We start from the raw sequence: 12,831 nt of genomic DNA, 5'->3' as shown, positions 1-12,831 counted from the left end.
TAATATTAACATCTCTTATATTTTGATTGCGGCAATGTTTTTACAGTTGTAAATTAAATTAAATCTCCATTGAAACACATACATGTAATCCTTCAGTCACTATCTGAGTCGCTGGCTCCAGAGTCACAAACTTCATCATTGCTTTCAGCCTCATCTTCGTGCAACAATGTCTGTTCTTGTTCAACCAAGTCATGTAAACTTATTGGGTGTGCATCATGGGTATACCTCACTGACACACATCTACCGTCTTTCATTGTCCATCCATGGTTGGTGGGATTTGGGGGTGCATCTGGCTTGTCATAGTTTAGTTGAATGTAAACTTGGTAGTTAACTCGCATCACATGCAGATTGTGAGAATTTGGATCGGGTGGGATGCGGGACGTGGACTTGTTTTTCATCTGACCCCACTTCCGTGCTCTGGCTTCACCCAACGTTTTACTGATTGTGTCATTATAGATGTGTCTAATAGTGTATGTGGCCATTTGCTGAAGCACCTCTTGTGTCACTGCAAGTGTTTTGCCAACATCTTTCAAAAGATTGCGTGCCTCCTGAGTTCCTGTTCCTTTTTCATAAACTGTGTTTTTCCCATGTTCATAGAAGCCAGATGTTGTATCAGATCCACTATGGATGTGTAATGGGATTAATATTTCAGCTACATCATCAGAGCAAAGGTCTCTGCAGCTGATGATTTTGTCTTTCCGTTTGATAGCAAGGGTGCCCTCCAGTTGATGTGCAACATATGCAGAAAGAATCACTACATCTGTGTCCTCGGCATCAATCACGACTGTCTCTATTTTTCCTGCTTTTCGGATTTGCGAATAGATGAAGAACAGCATTGTGTCCGCCTCAATGTGACTACATTCAAATTCTTCCATCCTTTCTCTGGAGGAGATGTTCCAACAATTTTGCCTGATGGAGTACACAAAGTCAATTTCTCTATGATTCTTTACAAGCTTGGTGAACTCATCCTTTAGAAACTTTTGCAGCCTTTGTTTGTTTCCCTGATTGCTGAACAGCACCTGGAAGTTCTTTGTGGCAGGAAAGCTATCTGATGTTTTCATGTACACATTTCTGGACCCATCTCTATATGCTGTCGTGGATTTACGACGCTCATGCTCACTGTCTTTGATGGGATTTTCCACACCATAGGCATCATTTACAAAAACAATCTGGCTTGCATTCGGATGCCTTCTGCGAATAACGGAAAAAAGCTTTTCAGCATAATCTCCCCACGTGAGGGCAGAGACCCATCAGCTTTCTCACGATCTTCTGCAGTTGGGGTCGCGAATCCCCACAGGAAACCCATATCGACTAGGGCAATGTACTGATCTGGAAAAGGTTTGACAGGCTGCATGTTTAATTTCTCAACTAACATTGATTTTTTCACTTTCTTCATGGTACCGTTGATGTTAAATATGGGTAAACACTCATCTGTCACGCGAAATTCCATCACCTGTGCGAGAGTAAACTTCTCTTCACCAGATTCTGCCAGCCAAATTAACGATGCCATTGGTCTGTTTTCCATAGCATCTGTCTTTGTCACTTTGCCTGAGACTGAATCTCTAGTTACAGGAGGTTTGCTGAAAGTGTATCTTGAACATCTGTGTGTAGTAGCATCAAGTGGTGTGTTCTGTGAAAACATTCGTTCTCTGAAGAATTGAGTCACTCTTGTTTCACCATCTTCGTGAGCACTTTCAAAATCACGTACCAGGTCACCTGAGGCGACAACACCGGATACCAGAGCTCTCAGTTGTGGTTTATCCAAGTCAAATGGGTCACAGTCAAACTCAGTGATGCAACTGTCTAGGTCTTGGACAACCTGTTCGTCAATCTTCAGACGACTGGGGGTATTCTCAATATGCTTCAGAGCAGAGGTCTTCATCTGTGCCAGTGTGTGAAGAGCTGCCCTTACTCTGTTGACTGAGTTCACGTTCCTCGTAGTAGTTAACAGCATCTTCTCATTCCGCAGAATTTTCAGCCATCCAGCCTTCATCTTGGAACCTTTGTTCATTGTCATTTCAATCCAGAGGTCTAGAGGCAAACACGAATATGGCCTGCCAGTCATTGATTGTGCAAACAATCCATCTCGTAGGTATCTGGCCTTTTCCTCGGGAAGACGACTTACTTCAAGCCAGAATTCCACAAGCCAGCGAGCATACCGGTCATTGTCGTAGACATGGAGCCATGGCATCATCATTCGCAATGAAGCCTTGAATTCATCCCAGTTCCTTGTTTTCACTGCATGGATATTCAGCATCAGAACTTCTACCATGGACATGAAACTCAACCAATACTTAACCATGGAACTGTTAGATGACTCGGCACTCTGGAACACTTGTTCCACGAAGGACACAATATCTGGGTGAGATTCCAACTCTGAGTAGACTTCCTGCTTTTGCTCTGGAGTTGTGGAGGATTCCTGAAGTATGGCAATCTTCTCCTTTGTATTTTCAGACAGGGACACCCCATCCTGCATGCCTTCTCTGATCATCCGTCGACTCAGAGCTTCATACATCAACCGAAGACATCTGATGTTACGTTTGTAGTGTTTCCCACGTAGTGCCTTCTCTACTGAACCTTCAGCAATGGCCTGTGCAGCAACCAGTATGTCAGACAAGCCAGAACCATCAAACCGTTTATAAATGGCAGACATGAATGAATTGCCAGGAATTCAGATAATAATAATTCATGTTTTATTTCATTTTTCCATTGAAACACTGTTGCTCTACAGACAAAATGAAGGAATGTTGATATTCTTTCATCATATTACTGTTCTAGATAAAGTACAGGAGGAACATACAAAATAATGGCATAACCTACCTGAACAGTGTAAAAGTTGAGAAATTGATATTATGTACACATCATGTTCTGAAAATAAAGACAATGATTGCATCCTTCTCTTCTTGTCTCAATTTGTTGTGCACTCCCACATATAAACAAACATTTACTTGCATGAAAATATTCACTGCCAATAATATTACGAGAAGAAAATTGATTTTTTTACTATTTTCCAGATGTTACTCGACGACAATCTTGGATTTGGCCCCTGAAAAGTTATATTTCATATTTTGTGACTTAACCCTTAAATATGACATCCCTGACCTTCAAAACATATATTTTGGCCCAAAAATCATAAAAATCGGACATGTAGAACCAAAGATATGCAATTTTTGATATACTGGAAGTAGCATGGTACCCATTTTGAATTTTCGCATCTGGCCGAGTTAGCCCACATTTTCACGAGGTTCACCCCAGCTCATTTTAATCAGCACCCTCAAATTGACTAAAATCAACCTTCAAACCTTGGTCCTGGAAAAACGGTCACGGGACCCTATTGTGGGAACTCTACTATAGGGGGACCCGAACTAGAAACACACACTTACCGATATAACTGTTCTATTGGGACCCTGGCTGTTGTGTGCGATGCGTTCCAGATTCGTAACAATACAAGGAGCAGCGCTGAAATTGTCGCCAAGCTAACAGGAGTGCAATGTCTGACAGGGAGGTCCCTCAAATAGAGGGAGTTCAGCTGAGACGAATACCTCCACAAGTATGTATAACAAGAGACACTAACTATCCACCCAAGAGTGGGTTAAAGTGGAACAGTCATGATAAGGTGAACACCTCGACAGGTTTGCATACAGAAGACCCCGATTCCTCCTTCACTGAGTATGTCAGTTTTCAAATGATATGTACTCTTCGGCTCCAAAGAGATCGTGGCAGCTCCAGCGAACGTGTCAACGCCTTCTTCCTCTCCTCATCCTCTTCTTCCATTCTAAAATTGTCGTTGCCTTTTTCATTCTCGTTTTATTGCTATTGTTGTGACTTAACAGGAAACTTAATAGCAAATATAACCTTTTTCAAGCGCAATTAAATGAATATACTGGTCCGTAACAACATACTATCGGACCCCATTTTTCGTGGATTTGCCATTCATGGACCCCACATATTCGCAGTTTATAAAATGTGACTCATTTAGATATTCATGGGCGTATTTGTCATTTTTTTGCGTTTTTTTTTGCATGCATATTCACGGGATTTTTGATTTTCCCTCATGAACTGCTGGGAACCTAACCCCCTCTTTCCATTGAAACAATGCCTCGTTCTTCGCGGATTCGCTATTAGTGGCATTTTCCAGGAATGTATCCCCCGCAAATAGCGGGGTCTCACATTACTTTATAAATACATTATTAATGGTAGATCCTTTATCGATGTAATTGTATTATATTAGTACTTTATAGACGTGATCTCGTTATCTCATTCCATCAAGTCGTGTCCGACTTCCGATGACAATCATGATCACATTTCTCCAAATATCCCGATCCTGTACTGCTTCCCGAAGATATGGCAGAGAAAGCTTGATTGCAGCTTTTATCCGATCCATTCAGTGCATACCAGATCTTCCTCTTCTTCCTTCAAACATACCCAGCATGATTAACTTCTCCAGATTTTCTGCAAGAATGATGTGTACAAAGTACCATATAACGAACAGTTCCTGTTTTCGCAGCAGCGCTTCTAATATACATGACGGTCTATTTCTTCAAGCACCGATTTGTTTGTTCTTCTTGCATAGAGGCAATCTTTATAGAGGTACTCGGATGAAAAAGGATAGTGTATAATACTGGCTACCACCAGTTGGCATTTGTGTCCAACCGTCCATCCAATAGGACCATACTCTGTGCAGAGCATTGGTGCTGCCGAAGCAGTTTCTTTGGCTCAAAGGTATAATCTTGGACGGGTCGCCACTCTTACACAGGATTACCAGTAAGCTGGCACTCATTTTGCTCTCTTATACAACCTCGGAAGGATGACAGGCAGTCAACCCCACCTGGTATTAATTCAACAGCCGAGGGGAATTTGAACTCAGGATCCCAGGATCCCAAGCCCACATTACCCCAGATGGCTAGGATTTCAATAAATTAACCCCTATGCTCTTCCAGCCAAAGAAAGCTGCATAAAGCAATCTTGGTTGAAAAAATAAAAAAAGATTTTAGATGATTAAAAACATTCATAGCCCTGTTTGTTTCGGCTTATGTGTCCGACGAGAGTACAATAGGTGCAGACACACAGACAAAAACAAGCAATCATAGGCCGGTACTTTCAAAATCAGTCGTTGCAACCTTGCCCTTTGGAACACAAAAACAATAGGCTTTAGCTTTTGATTGGTTAACCAATTCAGTGCCCCCAATCGGATGAAATATGAAGATTTTATGTGACCTTGACCAAAGACATTTTGATCCCCTCCCCCAAATAGGCTTCAGTGAACCAATATGCAAACTCTGTTCAAATTTCAAGTAAACCGGATGCAAATTGACGATGTGACCTTGACTTTGTGGCCACAGAAACAAGACTTCTACCTTTTGATTAGTGAACCAACTCAGTGACCCAACATGCAAATTCTGTTCAGATTTTAATCAAGTGGATGAAAATTGACGAGTCTGACCTTGAACTTAAAAACAATAGGCTTCGGTGACCCAATGTGCAAAACTTGTTCAAATTTCAAGTCAATTGGATGAAAATTGATGACTGACAGACTGACTGACCTTTTGAGATAAAAAAAAAAAACAATAGGTTTCGCGCTTTTGACTACCTCTACCAAGTGGTTAAGTTTTGTGAAGTTCGGTGCAGAATTATGATCTGTAGGTGATTGACAGAGACAGACAAACAGACCAGCCCAACCAACATACCGTACCTGCAAATCTTCGATTTTGCTCGACACGTGACAATATTCGCTGCCATCCTGTCTTTACCCAGAATACTTTGACCAGCATCAATATTACCTCGCACATATACATTTTCTCAGGGTAGACAATATCATTGCACAAACGTACAGCATTGAACTTATTTCAATATGATCTACATTCACAGCCCCGAAAAAAGAAGTCCAGGTCAACCTTGAACGACCCTCCTATAAGCCACTAAAGTTTTGCACTAAACAAGCCACGTTTAACCTCAGCTCATCCAAATTACACGACAGGTCCATTTGACTTCTCACTCACCGTTGCACATCTTAGACTATGTACAAGAATAGAACCTTTACACAAGAGATCAAAATTTTTACAATCAACCAGTCTGCTACCCAAAACCCGGGAAGATAAAAACGTTTAAAGCACAAAGATGACGAAGGATTTCCTGAAACGTGTAAAGTTGCTTCGATCCATAACTGGAGATTTCAGGAGCACCCTAGGACAGTGCAATTAATCTTTTATTGTACATTTTGTAACATACACACACCATCTTTGTACAATGTAAATTTGTGATTCACAAATGAAGATGTTCGTAAAAACTTGTATTTACAAAGAGGAGCATAACAGAACAAGTGTGCGTAGATGAAGGTGACAATTTGTACATAGCGGTGTAAAACCCCCAAAAGAAAAGCAGTGCCTCGTCTTGTCTGTTTATACAATGGACAATATGAACAGTGCTATACACGTCCAAAACACAGTTCAAATCTTACAAGTGAACTTCAAAACTGCAGAACTACACACTCGATAAGACAACATTCGTCATGGAAAAAGAAAAACAATGTAAGTGGTAGCGGCAAGAAACTCCACTGCAACAAGGAATAAACAACTTTCCTGGAAAGTTTCTTCTTCTTCCTTTTCTTCTTCTTCTTCTTCTTCTTCTTCTTCTTCTTCTTCTTCTTCGCTTATCTTGTATTATTTACAAACGGTGACTGTTATACCTTGTCAGCTATTACCACCAGGACTTATTTTTCAACCACAAGTAATCACTGTACAGTGTACATGCACAAACAGCACGAGAGCACGTCAAAGTACTGCACCACCTGCCATTTCAACCTGTTAACGAGGCAGTTAAAAGCAAAAAACAGTGCCCCCTCAAAACCTATCGCTTACATCATTACCTTTAGGACATCAAAATGTTCATATTCAACATTCATTTTTACTACAGTGAAACGATCAGCTGTTCTGCCGATGAAACCCGATGTTTCTCACCGAGCGTTAAGTACGACGGTTGTCCTTAAAGAATTACAAGACGGTAATAAAAAATAAATGCATTTACACAAACGGGGATGGAAAGAAGAAAAGAAAGGCGCAGACGTACAAAAGACGCCAAATGGTGCTCGGTTACATGCTAACCCAGCAACGACAAGGCGCTGCTGATAATGCCAGATGAAATGTCGAAAACCTGATTACGAGGAGGAAAACTTCGCAAATATACATTTTTTTTGTAACAACTGTTAGACGTAAAAAAAAAAAAAGATAGAAAATAAAAGACGAAAACATGGAACAATTGCATTTGATACAACTGTCGAAGGCTGTGGTGATTCACCTTGCCTCAAGGAACAGGGTGTTTAAATGTGCCAACCCCTTTACCTCTGAGTTTAGCAAGAGTCGGTTTTTAACACTTTTCGTGGTAGGGGCGACGGGGCTTGGCATAAAGAGAGAGTGGGCTAAAGTTGCGACGGACCAAGGTGGGTTGTCAAACTGTTATCAGTATTCAATCGTCAGCATGATGTCATCTTGGAATTTCAACGGACAAGATGCTCGTCGCTTTCTGTATTAGCAATGGCAAAAAACACAAACAATCAACACTGGCAGAAGACGTTTTCACATTTTTATAAAATCGGCTGCGAATTCAAACAAAATTCTTCTTTTATCGAATGTCACATCGACTCAGAGTTAACTTTGCGGTGATACCCGTTATCTTTAAACAATATCGATTTGATGTTTTCAATCCCAAGCAACGATGGAGTCGTCGTGGGTCAGAGTAAAAAAAGTGAAAAAAAATTTTTTTTTTTAAATCTGAGGTTGTTTGATCAAATCTTAATATCATTTTTAATCCAGCGGAGTCATTCAATCAGGATATCATTAGACAGTGCTATAAAACAGTCGTTCTATGAGGCCTGAAGCTGAATCGTTCGCATGCAAGGCTCTTAATTTACTCGAATCGAATCACCCTCAAGCAAACAAATCTCAAAATCATAACAGATCACGAGGAATTGATGATCGAGCCGATACGTTAAAATTCTATTTTCATAATAAAAGTCTGGCAGGTGCTCACGTGTTTAAAAAAAAAATAAATAAAAAAAAACATAGCAGAGTATAAGCAGCATGATGTTGGCCAAAATAAACTCAATACCAAAGGAACAATGACGCGAGGGGAAGGAAGGATGGGGGAGAAGAAACATTATGGAATTCCAGGAAAGAAATGCCATGAGCACTTGCCAGGAAAATTTGGCAAACGGCACTCGGCCAAAGTGAGGCTCCAAGAGTGAACGGGTCATTACTTGGAATGTACAAGCAAGTCCACAAGCACAAAAATCCGGCAGAGAGTGCGAGTGCCACTGTTGGCATGTGAGAGGAGCGTGGTTTATGAACCGCAAAACTATTCTGCCGTATTCGGCGTGCTGGTGTGCGTGAGCAGGATTATCTGTTGGCAGGAAAGTAGTTTGGGTCGAGGTAGTTGTAGCTCCTTGCATGAGACATACAATAATCTTGATCAAGGAAGGTGGAATCTGCACACGAGATCGGCTCAAGGCAATGGCTAGCCCCGTGGCTTTGCGTCTCGTACAAACTGAGGGCAACATAAAGTTGAAGGTCAGGAGGAATTTCGACACGACAAAACAATAGCATTGCACCACCGTGATGATGCCTTCTCAGAAACTCATAAAAAAAATAAAAGCATTGGTCAAAATAAGTACTTTTAAAAAGGGCACGTTGATTACACGGAGCTAACAAGAAGATCGGCTTCTTGTGCATACTCGAACCTAAGACCTTCACCATGCCCTCGTGAGATTGAACCAAAATCGAGGTATTTAGTTGGTATTTAGTTTCACCGTTGGTATTTAGTTTTACCGACCATGCTGCTCTGCACAGAATTTCAATTTTGTATGCAAGTGCACTTTTAATAAAATAAACATACACCGATCGAGGATATTGCTTCCTTGACAGTGCCATTTATCAGAACGTAATGAAAAAGTGTGGAAAATTTCAACATGCAATACCATCCGGTAACTTTACACGTAACTTCGTTGAGAACATTGTGTGGGATTGTAAGATGCTTGTGGAGTAGATGTCGATCGGGGTCGTTGTGCAGAGAAGGTAAGTGATCGTACATCAATAAATAAACCTACTTGCTGTAATCGAGGATCACGTGGACATTCTGAAAGACTACTAAAGAGCAGGATTCTTCAATTTCCTGCACTGTATGATGCCAAAAGATATGCAAGGACACAAGGACACCCACTCCCCACCCCTTCCCCTCCCTGCACCCCAGAACCCCAACCCTAACAGGGCACTGTACAGGAGAGAATGCCCCGAGGACTACCCTAGAGGACACGGGTGGAAGATGCCCCACAGTCAGACAGATTTAACGGTAAATGGCTCGAATAAGCACAATTGTAATCAAGTGTGGATCAAGTATGAAAAGCTGGATAAGTAAGTGTAAGTGTGGATGTGAGTTTGCATCGATAATAGAAATGAGGATTCATCAGTGCTGGAAAGTGTGTGGGAGTGGGTGTGGAGGTGTGTCGGATGGGTGAGCAGTGTAGGTGGGGGGGGGGGAAGAAATTGTGTTGGTGAGAGGATTAATGATAAATCAGAGTTAAAAGGGTTGTGTCGGAAAGAGACGGTGCAGAGTGGTGGTGGGGGAAGTGCAGCAATGCAGTGGCCCAAGGTCATGCAAGATGACTGAAAGAGTAAGCACTAAGCAGGTTTATATTTTTTGTATACAGTACAGTTTCGTGGATCATGGAGGAGCCTAGAACACAGAACAGGTCAGGATGCAACAGAATGAAAACAACAGCAAAAAAGAGTGGGGAAACACCAACAGCAAGGCGGAGGGACAACGTTGATGGAGAGGGACAAACAAGAGATGCGGTTAAGAATGAGGGGTAGGGGAGTACTCAATCACCGAAATGGAAGGAAAAACTGAAAATTCAGAGAGGTGAGCTGGGGAAGAAGGTATCATATCACGGTTGTGGATTTTGGAGGGGGGTGGTGAACTGATTGGTCTGTCTTGAAACCCTGGGAGGAAGAATGATAGTGTTGCAGGTTCAATGGTTGTAATTTAACAGGAAGAGGGAGAGGGGAGGTGAAAGAGAGTGAAGTGGCTGGGTTGGAGAGAAAAGGGAACGTGAGGGAGGATGGATGTGGTGATGGTGAGAAGCTCTTTTGATATTAAAGAGATGCATGGAGGACGTTTGAGGAAGATGAAGGAGATTGTGTTTGAGTATAAGAGTGAATCAGAGTGGAAGAGCAATTCAAGAGTATTGTAAGGTGAGAGAGGTAAGAGGTAAAGCAGGATACAAAGAAAGATCCAGTAGTGGAGGAAGTGAAAGGTGGAAACAAGTGGCATCTGAAGAGAAGGAAAAGTTGGAAGAACTGAGGGTACAGGAGAAAGTGACATGGTGAGGCTTCTTCTTAATTTGTATACAGAAAAAGGCTGTGGGGGTGGTCCAAGGTCATGACAGGCAGAGTCAACTCCACCTGGTATTAATTCAATAGCTAAGTGGGATTTGAACTCAGGATCCTTGGATCCTAAGTCCACTTCCCTCACTACTAAGCCAACACCAGGCATGCCTGTGAAACACCGGGATGACAGTATATAGCTGGATCGGAATTCAAATACAGGCGAGACAGCTTTGAGGTGAGTATGCGAACCACTAGAGTAGAACATCCTGCCAGCCCTTACATGAGGCGAAAAGGGCTTAATGAGAAGGGGAGGGAGGAGGAGGAAAAATTATTTCAGTTCACAAATGATTTGTTGGATGAGGCAACATATGTAACATTGCAGGTATCAAAGGAGGTATTGGTGTCACCTGCAGGATACTTACACAGGTGCAAAGAGTGAGGTGGTCATGGGAGGGTTACAAGGTTTGATGAAGCCGACAGAGCCGGCTGTCCCATTTGATACAACCGAGTTGAGGTTGGCGGAGGTGGAGGTATTATTATTTTTTTAAGACGACGTGCGCTGGATCGGCCTGGGGCTGAGCAGTGTCCTATATAAGGTGTTCAAGAGATGTGGTGGAATTAGACAGTACTTATGAAAGAGCTTGAATGTGGTGTGGAGACAAAGACCAAGCAGGGCTGAAGGAATGTATAATCCTAAAGAGAGAGGGAGAGGGAGAGAGAGAAGAGGCAGATGGGCCAGTTGAGACCAATAATATTGTTGGATATGGATTGCGTGAATTTTTTTGCATATCCAATTTCAGCCTTTGTATCTCCAAATGTGAAACAGCAAGTTCGTGGATGATGCAGCTCATAAGGTAGGAATATCAGGATCACCTGGATGTCTTGAGTACTCAGCCACAGTGAGGAACACATCGCAGGAGGAATAACTCGTCTGTGCTATGACTGGACTTGGCGAAAGGATGTGGGTCAGTGCCATGTGCCCTCATCTGATATGCCATGGAATTATTTTAGTTTCTGGAATGACAGGAATATTTTGATGGTATAGTATGATGAGCTTTAGATGCAGTTCATGACAAAGTCTTTCACAATAAATTAGCAAAGATTGGAGACTGACATTCTGATAGGATGCGCCATCTCCCCCATATTGGTCATGGTTATGGAGGTGATGTTATGTTCAACAAGAGAATCCAGTCGAAGGAAGTGGAGATGTCTCCTCGACCTGGCTTGTCACCAGTATTTGCTTATGATGGGTGATCTGACAGTGGGGCAGACTTGGGTGAGAGCAGAATGGAAGGTGTTACAAATGGTTTAACTTTGAGAAAGTGATTGAATTGGTGAGGATAGCCTTTAAAGGGAAGAAGTCTAGAAATGTGGTGGTGAAACGAGGAATGGAGGACTGAAACAAGATTTTAAGCTCGATGGAGAATTGATTGGTTGGCAGGGGCTTCGGTGAAAAGCTTGGGAAGATGTGGAGCTGAGAGATGTGGGAAATGCAAAATATATGAAAGAGAAGCTTCTGCAAGGATTGAGGATTCGATTGGGTGAGGATTGTTAAAGATCTGGTGTCTGAAGCTTGATATGATGCTGTGAGTATTGTGGCCACTGATGTTGGAAAGACTGCAATAATACATGTGGAGAGGATGAAACTGGTGAGTGGGTTCATGAGGAGATGGTTGGAAGCACCACAATGTTTAACAAATATCGCTTTTATGGATAGGGCAGGAAGCTTCGGTTTCCATCGACGCCTTTGACAAAAGAGTTCAAGGTAGCAAAGGTATGACTGAACATGTTGAAGTGTTTGTGTGATCAGTTAGTGAGAAATGTGTTCCCGGAACAGAATGTCAGTCGGAAGTGGGTAGCTGGCTTTTAAGGCAAAAGTGGTTGGTCGGTGCTGAAGCATTGAATCTTTGGGTTGTCGGCAATGTGGACCTTACACCTTGGCTTGATGGGCCAAATGGCGTCTTCCTGTGTCTGGGTTTCCTTGTATATCCTTGTAAAGTGGAAGGTGAGAACAAATGTGGATGGAAGAGAAAGAAGCAGGGAGGAAGTCACTTCCTCCTGTCGATGAGTGAAGCATGCTTCCCGAAACGTTGAGACCTACTTTCTTCTTTTCACTTTGGAGATATTTTCTTTTTTAAAGTACAAAGAATGTAAATAACTCATTTAAGAGCTCATACATAGTGAAAACCCTAAACCTTTTCATTTATCATATTGTTATCGTCACGCAGGTCATTCCAGTTATAAAGTACGAGCCCAGCGAGTCACCTCAATGCGACCATAACGGTTAACCGATTCAATGGCCCCAGGCCGGATCACGTGTCCACTATTGCCACGATATCGTGCCACTGAATCGGTACCACACAACTCATCTCAAATTAATGGCCGAGCGAAGCAGGAGACGTGTGGCACGGTCTTGATATATGGCATTAATTGCTGCTGCCAATTACCCTCAATG

At 42.2% G+C, this 12,831-nt stretch overlaps 1 protein-coding gene across 4 annotated transcripts in view; it reads right to left on the bottom strand.

Annotated features, from left to right (window-relative positions):
- Window positions 1-6,187: 6,187 nt before the first annotated feature.
- Window positions 6,188-12,831, bottom strand: part of ZZZ3 (zinc finger ZZ-type containing 3) — a 142,957-nt gene continuing 136,313 nt past the window's right edge. For all 4 annotated transcript variants that reach the window (XM_085882459.1, XM_085882460.1, XM_085882457.1 and 1 more), the window contains exon 12: window positions 6,188-8,538. In XM_085882459.1, coding sequence (XP_085738585.1) covers window positions 8,391-8,538 — 148 coding nt within the window. In that variant the 3' untranslated portion in view covers window positions 6,188-8,390. The remainder of the gene's footprint in view (window positions 8,539-12,831) is intronic.

This window comes from Eptatretus burgeri, chromosome 5, assembly GCF_056783735.1.
Source record: "Eptatretus burgeri isolate ZD-2024b chromosome 5, Ebu_testis_v1, whole genome shotgun sequence".
Classification (NCBI taxonomy): domain Eukaryota; kingdom Metazoa; phylum Chordata; class Myxini; order Myxiniformes; family Myxinidae; genus Eptatretus; species Eptatretus burgeri.
Note: the sequence above shows the minus strand (reverse complement) of the source record. Positions and strands in the feature narration are given on the sequence as shown.